This window comes from Nyctereutes procyonoides, unplaced genomic scaffold (assembly GCF_905146905.1).
Source record: "Nyctereutes procyonoides isolate TBG_1078 unplaced genomic scaffold, NYPRO_anot_genome, whole genome shotgun sequence".
NCBI classification, from domain to species: Eukaryota; Metazoa; Chordata; class Mammalia; order Carnivora; family Canidae; genus Nyctereutes; species Nyctereutes procyonoides.
The window spans coordinates 8,238,980-8,255,638 of record NW_026575131.1 but is presented as its reverse complement, the minus strand read 5'-3'; the positions used below and the strand labels follow the sequence as shown (position 1 = coordinate 8,255,638).

The 16,659-nt window shown below is 42.1% G+C and overlaps 2 protein-coding genes across 8 annotated transcripts in view; one reads left to right on the top strand and one right to left on the bottom strand.

Annotated features, from left to right (window-relative positions):
- The window catches only part of FANCD2 (FA complementation group D2), a 55,840-nt gene extending 44,215 nt beyond the window's left edge, over nucleotides 1–11,625 (top strand). For 6 of the 7 annotated variants that reach the window (XM_055344477.1, XM_055344479.1, XM_055344480.1 and 3 more), the window contains 11 exons: nucleotides 17–147; nucleotides 1,004–1,097; nucleotides 1,966–2,088; nucleotides 3,175–3,268; nucleotides 3,905–3,976; nucleotides 4,930–4,968; nucleotides 6,103–6,177; nucleotides 7,136–7,210; nucleotides 8,188–8,334; nucleotides 9,497–9,592; nucleotides 11,212–11,625. In XM_055344477.1, the coding sequence (XP_055200452.1) occupies nucleotides 17–147; nucleotides 1,004–1,097; nucleotides 1,966–2,088; nucleotides 3,175–3,268; nucleotides 3,905–3,976; nucleotides 4,930–4,968; nucleotides 6,103–6,177; nucleotides 7,136–7,210; nucleotides 8,188–8,334; nucleotides 9,497–9,592; nucleotides 11,212–11,283 (1,018 nt within the window). In that variant the 3' untranslated portion in view covers nucleotides 11,284–11,625. Of the gene's footprint in view, nucleotides 1–16; nucleotides 148–1,003; nucleotides 1,098–1,965; nucleotides 2,089–3,174; nucleotides 3,269–3,904; nucleotides 3,977–4,786; nucleotides 4,879–4,929; nucleotides 4,969–6,102; nucleotides 6,178–7,135; nucleotides 7,211–8,187; nucleotides 8,335–9,496; nucleotides 9,593–11,211 lie in introns of those variants that run through there. The other variant, XM_055344482.1, reaches the window with a different exon arrangement.
- A 745-nt stretch (nucleotides 11,626–12,370) lies between these two features.
- FANCD2OS (FANCD2 opposite strand) lies at nucleotides 12,371–15,604 on the bottom strand. The gene is made up of 2 exons (XM_055344484.1): nucleotides 15,367–15,604; nucleotides 12,371–13,195 (listed from the first exon to the last, which is right to left on the bottom strand). The coding sequence occupies exons 1-2, from the start codon at nucleotides 15,422–15,424 to the stop codon at nucleotides 12,651–12,653; spliced, it is 603 nt and encodes a 200-aa protein (XP_055200459.1). The 5' UTR covers nucleotides 15,425–15,604; the 3' UTR covers nucleotides 12,371–12,650.
- Nucleotides 15,605–16,659: the final 1,055 nt, after the last annotated feature.

Sequence of the window (16,659 nt, the reverse complement as noted above, 5' to 3'; positions counted from 1 at the left end):
TTTGTTTCCTTTACAGCCAAAGCTTCAATTACTTGCAGAATTTCTCTCACAGTATTCCCAGTTTCCAGTGTGCTCTTTATCTCATCAGACTTTTGATGGTCATTTTGGAGAAATCTACAGCTCCTACTCAGAAAAAAGAAAAAATTGGTGATGGGCCCAGATCTTTTTTTCTTCATGAATTGGATTAGTAACTCAAGCTTGTTAATTTAGGGCTTCCTAATAAGACCTTTTGTATTTATATGTAAAACCCCACATAACTGTGCATGTGCCCTCTTGCCATATTAAGAAGGATATTTTCCCAGAGGGAACTATAGCTGATCTCTGCTGATACTGCTTAGTCTGAGTTTGGTTAATTCATTTGGCTAGGTAATTTTCTGTTTGGCTTCTGTTTATTCATGTCTTTTTTTTTTTTTTTATCTGAGACATTTGGCAGAGATACAAACTGCTAGATTAATAAAATGGGAGAAAGGAGAAATCAAGATTTGATTAAGTGTCAAGAAAGTCTGGGCTCCATTCTTGATCTTTATCTTTTGTCGTAGCTCTTTGAATGCAACTGACTGATTATATATTCCAATTGGCAGCACACATAGATATCAAGAAGAAAATGCAAAACAAACCTTTTATTACTTCCTGTTGATTAAAGGGGGGGGGGCGTTTGGTGTGAATCTCTAAGATGGCCATGGCTTATTTAGCCAGGAGAAGCTAGATTGGTTTTCCTACTGCCCAGCAGTGTGTGTTCAGTTCATGTTTGTGTGTATGTCAGGACAGGGTGAAATGATGGGATGCATTGGGTCTTAGACAGATGGGTTTATCTCTGGTAGAAGGACCCAATGGAGCAGGAACCCGTGGCAGCCTTTTTCAAATTGTCAGCCGAGGAACTTCAGAATAAATATTAAAAAAAATATAATCCTTTTGATCATTAGTCATCCCCCAAAAGCCTGAAAAAAAAAGAGTATAGTCAGTTTTCCATTTATGAGATGCATTTGTTTTGTTTCTTCAACAGCTTCGTTGGCCAAACAGTTCCTCTGTCGGGTGTGGCCAAGTGGGGAGAAAGAGAAGAGTAGCATTCCTACTGAACAACTCCATACTTTGCTCAGGTGAGAGGCTCAGTTTCTTTCCATGAGCCAAACAGTCCATTTTGCCACTGTTGGGATCTCTTGCCTGGCCAAAGACTGAAAAATTGCCACGGTTAGGGGGAACTTAAAAACAATGAAGTAGGTTTGAAATTAACAAAAGTTGTATCACTGTATTATACACCCGAAACTAATATATGTTAATTATGCTTGAATAGAAAAATAAAACAAGTTAATAAATGAACAGAATTTGGAACATGCGGATTGTAAGATCCTCTGGTTCTGTTTTATACTGTCAGCTAGTTCCCGACTAGCTGGAGGAAGTGGAGGAGTCTCTGGTTGTATTTTGCTTTGTTAATCAGAATTAGGTAATTATTTGTTGCCTATTATATATTTAAGACATCCATTACTTCCGAAGTGTCTAACTATATTTCCAGTTGAAACATCATTTCCTTTATCTCCTGATAATTATTTGGAATCTTCATTTTATTAAAAATAAATGTCAGTAGGGGCGCCTGGGTGGCACATTGGGTTTAGCATCTGCCTTCGGCTCAGGTCATGATCCCAGGGTCCTGGGATCAAGCCCTAAGTTGGGCTTCCTGCTCAGCTGGGAGTCTGCTTCTCCCTCTCCTGTTGCCCCTACCCCTGCTCATGTGTGCATACGTGCTCTCTCTCTCTCCCTCTTGGAGAGATGAGATCCTCTTCTCCCTCTCCATCTGCCCCTCTCCCTGCTTGCATGTGTATCCCTGCATGTGCTCTTTCTAAATAAGTAAGTAAAATCATTTTACATAAAGAAAGAAAGAAAGCTAAGTATCTGGTAAGATCTTAAAAAAGAAATTTTGATTTAGGAATTCTGTAATATGTGTTTATACTCCTATTGCTCTCAATGCAGTGTTTACCTGGAGCATACAGACAGTGTTCTGAAGGCCATAGAGGAGATTGCTGGGGTTGCTGTCCCAGAACTGATTAATTCTCCTAAAGATGCATCTTCTTCGATGTTCCCTACCCTGACAAGGTAAGAGAGTTCTCTCCTCCAGTTTTTCCCCTAATTAGAATCACACTGTCCTATGTATGTAGTTTCCAGATAAATACCTTACCTTCATTTAATTTGGATACAGATGCTAGGTACAGTCATTCATTCAACACACAGAATGTCTACTGTGCTTTCTTTCCAAGGGGCTCTCAGCCAACCCATGTAAGGAATCTTTGTAAGGAATGAATTTTCAGTAGAGTCTTCAAAGATAGTGGATATTTAGTCACCGAACATCTCACGTTAGTACTTTCATCCTTTAAAGTGAGACTATCGGGATCCCTGGATGGTGCAGCGGTTTAGCGCCTGCCTTTGGCCCAGGGCGCGATCCTGGAGACCCGGGATCGAATCCCACGTCAGGCTCCCGGTGCATGGAGCCTGCTTCTCCCTCTGCCTATGTCTCTGCCTCTCTTTCTCTCTCTCTCTCTCTGACTATCAAAAATAAAAAAATAAAAAATAAAAAAAATAAAAAATAAAGTGAGACTATCTAATATTTAACCACCTTTAGAGTAAAGTGATAGTTGTATGTGATCATGTACATCTCAGTGGTTTTTTTTCTCATACAAAGTTTATAGCACTTTCACATTCTTTATATCATTCAGTCCTTTCAGTGATTCTGTGAGATAAGTATCATTATCCATGATGTCCTAATGAGGAAAAGGAGCGTTAGAGAGGGAACCTATTCAAACTTACACAGAGAGTAAGTATGGAACTAGGAACTTGAACTCGGATCTTCTGACCACTACCTCATACTCCTTCCATGCCACCGCACCGCCTCCCTTTATAAAGTTAATTCCATTGTTTGACAGGCCATCTTCAGGGACTCCTTTGTGAATCCTTTCCTTCCCCCCCTCTTTTTTTTTTTTGTGTGTGTGTGTGTGTGTGTGTGTGTTTTGTGTGTTTTTTTTTTGTGAATCCTTTCCATTCCCCCATCCTTTTACAGTGGACCCTAGTGAAAGGCAATTCAGAGAGGTAGGGAAGGAAATGACTTTTGGTGCCTTGGCTTCTTCCTAGGAAGTTCTTTCTAACCAGTTATTGTTATGTGAGCATGCATGTTTTCCCCTCTTCTAGGCAGTCCTTTGTCATTTTCTTCCGTGTGATGATGGCTGAACTAGAGAAGACAGTAAAGGGTCTTCAGGCTGGCACAGCAGCAGACTCACAACAGGTGGGTCAGATACTCCCACCACAAGAGGTAGACCTGGTTACTAAGAAGCTGCTGCATCTTCTAGTTCTTAGGTCCAGGGTTTCTTCTAAGCTATTTCCCTTGAGTTAGAGAGATCCAGGATTCTTCTTCAAAAAGTTCCTGGCTTAATTTCCTTTCCTTCCAGTTTGAGGGAGGATTAGGCTCTTTATTCCCTGGATACTCCCTAGGGGAAGGGTCAGACTACTCTGGAAGCCCTAGCTCTGGAAAAAAATGTCTTTGGTCACAGCCTCCCATGCCTGGCAGTTTGTTGCTTATGAGCTGGGATGAGGTGAGCAGGCCTGTTTACCAGAACTGAGCCAGACTGCTGAGAGCATAGGCATCATAGAAACTACAGATTTGATCACTAGCAGCTATATTGCAGAGGCTTTTTCCTACCTGGAAGTTACTGAAAAGGAGTCTTTAGAAACTCTCTATAAAGCACCATAGGTAGGCCTCAGAACCATCTTGTGGGTGCACTAGTAACATCTCTTTGAGAGAATAATTGGCTTAAATTAATCTCTGAATAGCTGTGTAATCCAAGACCCATGGAATAGTGGAAATACAATAAGAGAAGTACTTGGCTGGTTCCAAAATGCCTGTATATTTCTTTGCCTCCAGATTCATGAAGAAAAGCTCCTCTACTGGAACATGGCTGTTCGAGACTTCAGTATCCTCATCAACCTCATAAAGGTGAGTGTGCAGGCTCCTTGACCCACCTCATTAGTTAACTACCGAAACTGAAATCAAGAAGGGTCCTGGCTTCCAAAATGGACTCTCGCTGTTTCCCCACCCTTCCTTGGGGATCTGTTATCACCTGTCTTCTTCCCTTGTCCCTCCCTACTCATCCTGAATAATCCCTTCTTTTCCCCATTGGCAACGTCTTTTTCTTTCTCTTTCTTCCTCCTTCCCTATCTGTGCTACAGTACTATTTAATAGCTCTCACCTTGTCTTGGATCCTCTGTGGCCCGAGGACACTCTCACTGTCACCTTCTTCCAACCCTGAATGCCTTCTTTATCCCTCAGACACACTCTGTGCTCTCACCCACTCCATGATTTTGCTAACCTATTCTCCCAGCTCTGAATGTCATTCTCTCTCCTTTCCACCTCTCATCCACCTTTCTTAAGGCTTCATATCAAGATTTGGACTTATACAATGCCATCTTCTTAATATCCTGAGTTAGAATCAATTTCTTTCTTTTAGCGCTTTTTTAATTTTTTAAATATTTATTTATTTATTAATTCATGAGAGACACAGAGAGAGAGAGGCAGAGACACAGGCAGAGGGAGAAGCAGGCTCTATGCAGGGAGCCCGACGTGGAACTTGATCCTGGGTCTCCAGGGTCACACCCTGGGCTGAAGGAGGTGCTAAACCACTGAGCCATCCAGGCTGCCCTAGAATCAATTTCTTAATCTTCTTTGCTTCCCTGTTCCTGTCAGTAATGGAGATGACTATTCTGTTTCATAATTAATGTAACTGTTGACATGCCTTCTTCATTTTAGAATTCTCTACAACATCCAGAGCTGTGCTTTACACAATGAGGAAGAGGCTGGGGGTGCTCAGAGGAGCAGACCTGATGGGGAAGAGGCTGGGGTGCTCAGAGGAGCAGACCTCAGCTGTGGTTTCTTATCTTTTGTGTCTCCAGGTGTTTGATAGTCGTCCTGTTCTGCATGTATGTTTGAAGGTGAGCGATTGACCTGGCCCTCGTTAGTATTTATTCTTCCTGTCGATCTCTCTAGAGATGGCCTCAGTTGAAAAGAGTTGTTTAATACTTTGCCCACAAGCCAGAGTTTTCAGAATCTGTCCTAACAGGTGGTAGTTTAGAAAAGACAGTGGATACTTTTTCCCACACTAATTGGATTACTGGAGAAGCTAATTTTCCTATAAGTTTGAAAACTTTTGGTCTGAGTCTTAGAACTAGAGGAGTGGCTTCAGGATAGCTGACTTCAGGAGCAATAGTCACTCCTTGCCATTCCTTCTCAGGCAACAGGGAAGAGGGAATGGTGGGTGATTCCTCTTTTTATTTTATTTATTTATTTTTTAAAATTTATTTATTTGAGAGAGAGCACATGCCTCTCTCAGGGTATAAGGGCACATGGACAGGAAGGGAGATCTTAAGCAGGCTCCACACCCAGCATAGAGCCCAACACAGGGCTTGATCTCATGATCCTGAGTTCATGACCTGAGCTGAAATCAATAGTTGGACACTTAACCAACTATGTCACTCTGAACTCCTCTCCCAAGGGGAGAGCCCAGATTAGCCCTAGATTTAATGATGGGTTAGGAGCTAGGAAATGTTATGAGGAAAATATGTCTTCCCCGCTCCTTATGGTTTCTTCGAAGTGGATGGCACCACATTCTTGTTATCCCCTAGATCCTCTCTTCCTCTTTACTCTGCCCTGGACCTAGGGCCGGAGATGGGTGAGTGATTTATCTGATTGGTAAATTTGGCAGATGGTTATGTGCTTCCTCAGCCCTACACAATTTTTTCCTTTTGGGAGTAAGTGGTTCTTAGGCAGCTGGGGTTCCCCCTCTGTTTTATTTGCCTTCAGTCTTACACTGGGCAAGGCCTCTGCCTATTGGCTGTGTCTAGGATAGATAAGTCTGCCTAACTCTGAGGCTTAGTTAGCAGGCCCATTTAATTTTTGCATTAAACTTACACACTCCAAATTAACCTTTTGGACTCTTCCCAGTTTATTTTTTAAAAATAAGAAAATAAAACCCCTGGGCTAGGTGATACTATGCTACCTCAGGTAGGGGCCCTTCACGTGGAAGACCTCAAGAGAGGTCATCACCATGTGTCTCTTCTCTTCTTCAGTACGGGCGCCTCTTTGTGGAAGCATTCCTGAAGCAGTGTATGCCGCTCCTAGACTTCAGTTTTAGAAAACACCGGGTAAGAACTGAGAGCACAGAAGAAAGATGTGTTCCATACAGTTACTCAGAAGATACATGCATGGTGGCTCCTGGACTGGGAATGGGGATAGTTCCTTTACCCAGGTTCTGGGCCACAGTTCTACTTGGGCTCCTTTGGTCTGCTTCAGTTTATCACCAGAGATGCCATATTGGACTGAATATTCCAAAGTAGGCTAAACTTTAGACCCACTCTGATTAAATCCACCTTTTTACTTCTACTCTAGATCTGAGGGTGGTTACTCCTTTTAGCTTGATTTTATTGTGTTACTGCACTCCCAGGACTCATGTATCAGTGTGTCATTTGCTTATTCCTTTGCACTTAGCTAGATCTACCCTCAGGAATAATAATAATCTCATTTGTGTCATAAACTCTTTGCTGTTGTAATGGATAGTCTTTTTTTTTTTTAACATGCAGACTTTTTTTTCCCTTTTTTTTTTTTTTAAAGATTTTATTCATTTGAGAGAGAGACAGAAAGTATGAGCAGGAAGAAAGGGCAGGGGGAGAGGGAGAGAGACAAGCAGACTTCCCGCTGAGTGGGGAGCCTGGTGTGGGGCTCGATCCCAGCACTCTGAGATCATGACCTGAGCCGAAGTCAGACTGAGCCACACAGGCACCCCTGTAATGGGTAGTCTTGAGAGGTTTTATTTGGCCAAGTGAGATCCAGGGTTATAGTAGTGAAATAAGGATAGTAACAAAGATAATGATTTGTTACACATATTTAGCAAGCTTGCAAGACACTCTCATAGTATTTGGTTGGTTCCTCATAACCTAGAAAGAGAAAGGGGAGGACAGCTAGTTAGCTCTGGCTTCAAGGGCCAAATTGAGATGACCAACACACAACTGGAACCTGTGTAGTTTATCCTCTTTGCAGCCCTTGGTTGCATCTAAAATGAAAGGGGAGCATTTAATATGGCATTTATGATTGTGTTGGTTGTAGGAAGATGTTCTGAGCTTACTGGAAACCTTCCAATTGAATACAAGGCTGCTTCATCACCTGTGTGGGCATTCCAAGGTAAGAAGGAAAGCAAGTCACATCATGGCATCAGGCTATCTGTTGGCTTAATCTGCAGTGTGATTGGGAGATCCACAGGCTCTAGTTCCTTCTTCCTTCTTCCTTTTTTAGCCTTCTTGAGTCTATTTTTGAAACTGTGTCTGTCCAAAGGCAGTTTAATTCATAGCGGTCAGATCCCTAGTTGCTAGTTCAAATTGGGCAGTCATGTAGAATAAGAGTTTCTGCATCTGAAGTTTGACTCAAACTCCATAGCACTCTTTCCTTTAGAAGCTTCTCTCTAGTGAGAGAGAGAGAATGTTGGTGGATGTGTTGCTGCTATAAAGTACTCTGGGTGGGAGGAATATTATGTAAGTGACAATTCTCTGCTAGAGACAAGAGGTGGTTCTAAAAGCAGCCATCTTCAGAGCTTTTCAGCTGTACTACTTACTTGTCAAGGAACACATCTGTCTCTTGTGAGAACATTTTACCATTAGGGTATTTTTCCTATAGTTGAACCATTGTCACTTTTTGTCTGAAGAAGCACAGAACCATAGAGCTCTGTAGTCATGGACAAACCAAATTCTTCTTCAGTCCAGTTCCTATTGCTTCCTCTGCTGGTCCTAACTTCAGAAGCTGCTGAACAGTGGAGTTTTAAGGACACCTGGCTAAAGAGGGGTACTCTGTTTAATATTAGCATAATACATGTTCAAGAACACTTTAGATCAATTTATTGATAATTGATCAATAAGAGATTATGAAGAAGAACCTGAGGTGTTGGTGGCATGTCTTCTAGGCTCTTTTAGCTTGAAGAAGAGCTGCCATTCTCTTCAGAGTACTCTGCCAAGCTACTGTTTAATGGAACATGTCTCTGGCCTATACTTGGAGGATTTATGCTCTTATTCAGTGTTCAAGACATCAAGAATTCAAAAGTTTCTGTATAGGAGTATGAAAGCATGATAATAAATCCAGATGAGTTGGGTGTATTTGTTTCCATCTAGATTCACCAGGACACGAAACTCACCAAACATGTGCCTTTGCTCAAAAAGACCCTGGAGCTTTTAGTTTGCAGAGTGAAAGCCATGCTTATCTTCAATAATTGCAGGGAGGCTTTCTGGCTGGGCAACCTCAAAAATCGGGACTTGCAGGTAAGCCTAGGGCCCTGCCCAAGAGAGTCTACTCCCACTCTTTGTGAAAGCATCAGAAGATATATCAAGGAGGTCAGCTAAGCCTTTTCTCCCAATAAGACTGCTTTTCTTTTCAGGCTGTGGCTATTTAGCTCTTAAAATTAGGACACATTGCTTATGGCCCTAAGTCACGGGTTCCACCCCTTAGCCAGCAAAGGCACCAAAATATGCCACTAATAACAAGGCCTCAGAGATAGAAGAGCCAGATCAATAAAACCTCTCTCCTAGCCAGAGTGGGCTTCTATAAGTACTGAGGGTAGATTCATAATAACATTTATTTATATGGACAAACTTTTTAAAAAATTATTTTGGGTCTTTTTCTAAACCACTCTGTCTTATTCCTGAAATTGTTCTCTGCCTCATTTTAACAAATAAACATTTCTAAGGTCTTTCAACTATCTGGCCAAAATCTTGTATTGCTTATAGTACTGCTTTGAGTTCTAGAAATTTTCATATAGGGTCCAAGTCCTTCTTGTTTACAATACCTGAGGAGTTTATAATCTTGTATATGAAAAGAATAGCACTGCAGAGAGTTAGTTTCTTTTTTCACATTTGCTTTATGAGATACTAAAACTTCTACAATACTATTAAACAAAATACTGTAATAAAACAATACTGTTGTTTCCATGGGAAAATAAAGCTTAGAGAGGTTAACTTACCTAAAGTCATTCAGCAATAAGTGCCAGGGTTTGAATCCAAACAGAAATGATGCAAAGCTGATGTTCTTAAACCACTTTATGTACTGTCTTTCAGTCTCTACATGGTCATTTGTAGTTGGTGTGTTGGTGGTAATATACTATAAGGTATTTGTGAAATTTCAGAACGATATTCAACATTTACTGAAAGAGTCACCAATATCCTGGCCTTGTAAAATGTAGTATGATATTAGAATACAACAATGGGCTTTTTGTAAAACTACATATTAGAGCCACACATATCTTAGAAACCTAGGGTTGATGATCACTTCTCTAGATGCTAGGTCACAGTTTGGTCTCCATGTTTGATCATGCTTGAATGGCTAGAATGTCATCTTTTCTATTGCCTATAAGCTAAGCCTTTCTCATCTTGAGACCCTAAATAAGTCATTATAACCCACCATTTGTCTTGGCCCATTCACATGTAGGGTGAAGAGATTATATCGCAGAACTCCCAGGAAAGTACCGCCGAGGAGAGTGAGGATGATACCGCATCTCAGGTCTCCAAGAGCAAAACAACAGAGGTATTTCTGCATAAGGCCCCAGAGTGTGTAGTCGACTGTTGCATTTTGTTAATTATTCTGAGTCAGTAGAAAGCACAGAACTTTTGCTACTTAGCTTTTTTTTTTTTTTTTAAGTTTATTTATTTTAGTAATCTCTACAACCAACATGGGGCTCGAACTCATGACCCCGAGATCAAGTTGCATGCTCTTCCACCTCAGCCAGCCAGGGACCCCTCCCGTTGCTTATGTTTATAATCAAAGACCTCTATGCCCATCTCTATTCTCTCAAGAAAATGTTATGTTTTTATATGAACTCTGTGGGGGCCAGAAGAGTATCTCATGTTGTGGCATGTTATAGAGTTAAGAATTCCCTTTCAAAAAAAAAAAAAGAATTCCCTTTCATTATTCATATTAAATTCATATCTGAAGGGCACCTGGGTGGCTTAATTGCTGAGCATCTGCCTTTGGCTCAGGGCATGATCCCGGGGTCCTGGGATTGAGTCTTATATCGGGCTCCCTTCAGGGAGCCTGCTTCTCCCTCTGCCTATCTCTCTGCCTCTCTTCTCTGTGTCTCTCCTGAATAAATAAATAAAATTTTTAAAAAATTCATATCTGAAACCATTTGAGAGGGGAGAAGAGGTCAAGTGTTCTCTGAATGCCGAGAAGAATGAGTTAAAACATTTAATTATGTTGCTTGAATATATAAAATAGAAATATGAAAGCAGTCGGTGAAAGCTAAAGCACAGAATCAAAAGCTTCAGTTACTAAGGACTATAGTAAGAGCAGGGGTCCTTATTCTTTTCTGGGCTACCACATATACTTTCAGGACTTTAAAGAAAGCTGAAGAAAAATGTGTATGTTTATAAAGTTTTCTTACAATTCAGGTGGGTTTTGGACACCAAGAAGCTCAGATTTCAGAGCCCCTGTTATGAAGTCTCTCTATAATGCAATTTGAGCCTAATGCAGAGAGATAATTTAGCATGAAAAAACTTTTATTTAAATAGTGTACTTCTGCCTTGTTCTCATAAAATTTTTTTGAAGCAGACGATATCCTGTTAGTTTGGTACTTTCTCCTAAGGAAACCTTCCAGATTAGACTTGAATACCAAAGAATTGTATGCTGAATTCCTATTGAAATACACCAGAATTCTTAATTTAGCAAATATTTCATTCTGTATTGAATACCTGCTTAATTCTGTGTCAAACACATGCAGTAGAGATGGAAGACCATGAGTTATTTGGTCCAGTTGCAGAATGTCGTAGGTCAGTATGACACTGGCCTCCCTCATGGTCATGATACAATGATACAATGAGTGAGTTTCAATTCCGTTTTTTTTTTTTTTTTAAGATTTTATTTATTTATTAGAGACAGAGAAAGAGGCAGAGGGAGAAGCAGGCTCCATGCAGGGAGCCCGACGTGGGACTCGATCCCAGGTCTCCAGGATCACACCCTGGGCTGAAGGCGGCGCTAAACCGCTGAGCCACCAGGGCTGCCCAATTCCGTTTTTAAATGAGCGGTTTAATGCCTATCATTGGTTTTAACAATGATACAGTACAGTTATAAATCCTGTGGGAGCAGTATTATAATTTGATGGGGTCACCCAGATGACCTAAAATATCTAATTATCCTTTGCCCCTTAGGATGCTGAAAATGATGAAGTAAGTGATGGAGAAAAGGAGCAAGATAGTGATGAGAGCGAAGACTCCGATTAGACCACAGAGAGACTGATGTCCCCTCCCCATCTCTGCTAGCCTCTTCCCATTTTGTGTTCAGGATTTGAAATCTGCTATCTGCCTTCCTTACTGGAAGCATCTTGTTTTGTCATTAGGAGGGTGGGCTTTACTGAACCAACTTAATTGTATATTTCATAGGTTATCTAATATCATCAAGACCCTAGCTCAGGGTTCCACTGTAGCATTACCTAGCAGTCTGGGCAAACATGGACTGTTGTGCTGTGAAGAGTCACGATTCTGGGCTTTGGGAGCTAGTTTTGAAACTCAGAAATTTAGGATTGTAACAGTTTTACAAATAAATTGTTTTAAGTTCTGCCTTAACCACCTCATTCCTCTTTCTGAATTTCCTTCATAAATCAAGGATTACAAGGAATTCAATTGGAGTTTATGCAGAGAGAAAATGGAAACTGGTGCCAACACATCAGTTCTACCAATTAAAATCATGTTTCCTATTCTAAGAGCCATCTCTATTTGAGATGAGAAGATCTTTGTGATATTTTTGGAAGAGTGACGAATTTCTGGTCAATGCCCAAAGAAAGTCAAAAGGAAAGTTCTGGCTGCTTTTTAAAAAACTTTTGGTCATCATGTAGATACAGGATAAAGAGGGAAAAGGTACCATCAAACTCATATTGACTTTGTATACATGTTTATTTTATTTCCACATTATTCTGAGTTATACCTATAGACTCATTATAACAATGCTACAGAATTAGTTTATTTGAAATAAAATAGTAGTACACCAGCTAAAATGAAATGAAGAGCTCTCATGTGTTGAAAGCCCAGTTTCATTGTTGCTTCTAAGTTCTTTCTTGCCAGGTTATAAATATTCCTTAATATTTGCTGATATTACTACCCACTTTTGTACTCTGCAGTGGCATTAGGATGGGGTTAAGATTTTTGTTGTTGATTTGATGGGGGGAGATTATTTTTTTAATGCTTGAGTCGTCTATAGATTTTTGACCCCCTCATTCTCATGTACATGGGAAAGCCATAATTTCCTTCCTTGACACCCATTTTCCCAACTCATTTTGGTCTTAGATGTTTAAGTGAGTTCACACTAGGCTCATTGGTTTATATGGTTTAATGGTTCTTTCTCACATGTACATGTCAACACTAGTTTGCCTCTCTTTTAAATGTTGTTCATCTTTACAATGGAAATGCTCTCCTTTGCTCTGTCCCTGGCCTTTGGGGAGGAAAGGAGGAAAGGAGTTCCTGAATTGTCATTGCTTGACAGAAAAGCAAGATGGCTCGGGTGATGTCAGTTTCCTTTACATGAACAGGTTTCTGTAAGCTTCAGGCACACAGCATAGGATGTGTTATAAGAAACGGAATCACATGGGGATCCTTTACTTGGAGTGTTGCAAGGCAAAGGTGCACTTCTTGTACGTTGCATACAGTAAAAGGATAGAGCGCAGCATCTGTTTGCACATGGTCACTGTCATCTGAATCTGAGGTTCCTTAAGTCCAGTGGGCCACTGGTTCTCCCGGCTGATGATTTTGCAAAAGGCTGATTTGTCTGAAACTCTGAAGGTCCCAGTCCATTTTGGTGGCTGAGCTGTGATGACCCTGCCAAACACAGAATCCACTCCACTGAGGCGGACAGGCTGGGGCTTCCTGACCAGCCCTTTTTTGTTGTTCATGGTTCGGAGCTCTGATGTGTGGCAGGGTAACTTGGGACTCATCCCAGGCTCCAGAAATGGGCTGTCTAAGACTAGAGTGACCTCTTGAAAACACAGCTGCACTTCAAGGTCAGAAGGGGTATGTGGGAAACAGGGGGAAGCCCTAAAGGGATGCTTTGAAGAAGGTGTAGGTGTTGTGTGCCGCAGCCATTGGAAGCTCTCGTCCAGTGGGGTCCATGGTGACCAGAGCTGGTATCCTGCCATTGACAGTCCTAAAGAAGAGGAATCAGAACATGGAATTTCCCTAGCATGGTTTTGGTGAGGGCACAGCTGTTTAAATTCACATTTATTTGTTTCATTATTGACTTTAACTTACTCTGTAGTCCTCAAAGACAGATTCCAATAGATGTTAAGGAATACTGGTAATTCTATAAAGAGCAATAGTGGATGGTAACAAGTATTGAATTTGGCAACTGCCATGTGTACTAAAACTTTATTAAATCTTATCTCAAGCCTCTGAATGGTTTTGATGTATTTCACAGGTGAGGAAATGGATTTGTCCAAAGTGGAATATCCTAATTCACTATTAGGACATATATTGTGTCAGTAACTGTGAAAGACCGAATCTATACCTCTAAGGTGGCAAAGGCTGCTCTTCATGATGAGACATTATTTGTGGTTAGAAGCTCAGAAAAGCCATGTCTTACCAAATATTTGTGACTCTAATTCCCTGTACTTTGTTTATGCCAGTGGTTCTCAAAGTGTAATCCTGGCACTAGTAGCTTCAGCATCATCTGGGAATGTGGAAATGCACATTGTTGGGCCCTACCTCACACTAAAGGATCAGAATCTGCATTTAAACAAACCCTCTGGGGGATTCTGATGCACTCACAGTCTGAGAACTTATAAGTTGTCCCTTTTAAGGAACTTAGGTTTTTGATATTAAATACGAAGACAATATCCTCTTGGCCCTAAAAACCTGTTTTCTAATACAGGAGGACAGCTCTCTCAGAGCCCTGAGCTACTTATATATACCACCTCAGAGGAATTACACCAGGCTAGAAGGAAAAAAAGAGTTTCCAAAGGACAGCGTTTAAAAATTTTTAAAGATTTTTCTGATTCTTCTAGGTGTGCTTTGTTTTGTTTTCGGTTTCTTGTGGGAGACCCAGTGGTTAAGATCTTGGATTTTTCTTCCCCTGCTTTGAAGAAAAAGCAAAGGACTGGGAAGATGTTGTTAACTAAATTATTCAAGTAGAATTTGTATTTTCCATCATTCTATTTTAAAAGTGCCAATATCTAAAAGGTTTTACTGAATTCAGAAGCTAACATTTTTTGAGCACCTACCTATTATGTTAAGGGGCATAGCAATTCCCTTTTCTTTCCAGCCAAGTGTATTTCTCTGCCCCTTCTCTCTTCTCCCACAAAAGGTAACAGCAGCAGATCTGATCCCATCCCATCCAGAATTGCCCAGGAAATGCTGTGAAAAGTTGACTCCACCATAGTTTGTGGAGACTTCACCACCTAGACTTCACCACAGTAAAGTTCATTTTTAAAAAAGAGTTGGTGACATTTCAAACCAGAAGACCTATCCTTGACAGTGTAAAGGAGATTTTGTTGATTTCTTTCTCTCCTTTGTACACTCCTTCCCATATTGTGTTCAAATATCTGGACTGCTTTATAATGAGAAATTGACACTGAAGGGATGGTTATCTATTACAAAAAGCTATGAAAGTCTTCTGATGCTTGGTATCACCCTGAGGGAACATCCAAGATGAAGGTTGCTCCGGCACACAACGCCATGGCAAAGTGGAGGGTGTTAACTCCTCAGTATAGGAACCGAAAAGATTATTTAACCCCAGGATCCTTTACCTGATTCCGCTCGTAAGAGAAAATAGGGCCAGAGGTAAAAGGCTTTTTATCAAAGGTCCCGCATTAAGTAGTGGACAGAACCAACGTGGGATGAGAGACGGCTTCTGACCCCAAATCTTTAAGCCACTTCCACCAAGGTTTATATCCAGACGACTCACCCCTCCATTCCCACCACCCGGAAATCACTGTCATCCATCCCAAGAGGGGTTGAACCTTGGAGATCTGTTCAAACTGTTTTAATAACTCCCAGATAGGGAACATCTTGTACTCTGGCCAAAACGTCTTCCCCTTCATAAGCTCCTCCCGTTCCAAGGAACCAGGTCCCTAGATTTCCCCACCTGGGAAAGGGAAAGTAATGGTCCAAATGCGCTGAGGTCTCCTGAATTGTGAACTGCGATCCTGATCCAGAGAGGCTGGAGTTGCCCGGAGTGGGGAAGCTCCCCCTCCCAGCGGGAAGAAGGGGCTTGTCCCCGGGGGGGTCCCTAACCAGGGGTGGGGGCCAGATGGCTCTGGCTGAGGCGGAGATGGCGGTGGGAGCCCGGGCCCGGTCCCACCATCCGGGCCGGGGGCTCACCTGCTGAACTCCGCGGGCCGGACGCTCCAGAGTGGCAGCCGCTGTTTCCGGGCCGCATCTTTTCTCCACCGGGCGCCTGGCAACCGCCTTTGTGACCCAGGACCGCGGGGAGAGCCCGAGCTGCCGCGGGGGTGGGGGCTCGAGGCGCCGGGTGGGCAGTCTTCAGGGCTGGATTCCCCACCCCCACCTCCTTGGAACGTCCAGTAGGACTCCGCCTTACCGAGTGCGGGTTCGAATCCCGTCCTCTCCATTCCCTCTCCTCCTCCCTACCCCGCCACACCTGTGTGCTGTTGAGCTTGTCACCGCAGGCAGGCACGCCCACGTCAAAGGGTGTGGTCAGGAACCTACACAAAAGTCCTCAGACTTGGAGTTAGTGTTTATAGTCTTGACTCTTTAAACTATGCTCAGTGGGTATTCAGGCCTTTATTCCTGCACTGGAATGATCCCAGTGCAAGGAGACTGTAAGTGCTCGCCTCTCAAGAGCAAGAAGTGTACCTTGACTAACCAAAAATCTTCCTCTGCCTTTTCTTAAACCTCAAAAAAGATAATGCTGTCCTCTTTTCACAAAGCTGAAAAACTGACCGTTTCATCATAGGTAAACAGTGATTTGACAACCTGATATGCAAACAATTTCCCTGGAAGGCCAAGGAAGAGAGGTTTCCCAATGGACTCCTCTATCCCGTGTGCCTGGCTATCCTAGAGCCTGGCACTAGGAAGTATTTGTGGCAAGAATTAACTAATGGCCCCACCTTCCTTTACCTTGTATACCCAGAAATTGCCCTTGCACTTTGCCAACTGTAGAGCATAGCACAAATAAGAGCTGTCCACCTTTTGTCTGGCTCTTTGGGTGAAGTTGAAGTGGAGAGATTGTACCATGCGGGTAGAGTCAGACTAAAGATTTTGATTTGGAAGACCAGATGGTCCAGAGGGACTTGTCAAGAATTGTCAGATGCTGGGGGGCGGGGGGGATGTGAGGCGCACCCTTGAAAGGAAAAGAGAGGTGGAGATAGTTTGGAAGTGAAGTCAGAAAATGGAGAGAGAAGCAGAGAGTAATGAGTCTTGCAAGACACTAAAATGATTTGAATTGCAAAACTTTTGTTTTCTACTAAGTTTAATTTTCATCTCAAAAGAGACCGATTTTTAACATAAAAAAAAATCTTTTATTTATTCATGAGAGACACAGAAAGAGAGAGGCAGAGACACAAGCAGAGGGAGAAGCAGGCTCCATGCAGCCCGATGTGGGACTCGATCCCAGAACTCCAGGATCACATCCCGAGCCAAAGGCAGATGCAC

Coding starts and splice junctions, on each gene's coding strand:
- FANCD2OS (XM_055344484.1), bottom strand. CDS start 15,424: ATGCGGCCCGGAAACAGCGGCTGCCACTCTGGAGCGTCCGGCCCGCGG. Junction 13,196..15,366: donor CGGCCCGCGGAGTTCAGCAG/GTGAGCCCCCGG, acceptor CCTCTTCTTTAG/GACTGTCAATGGCAGGATAC.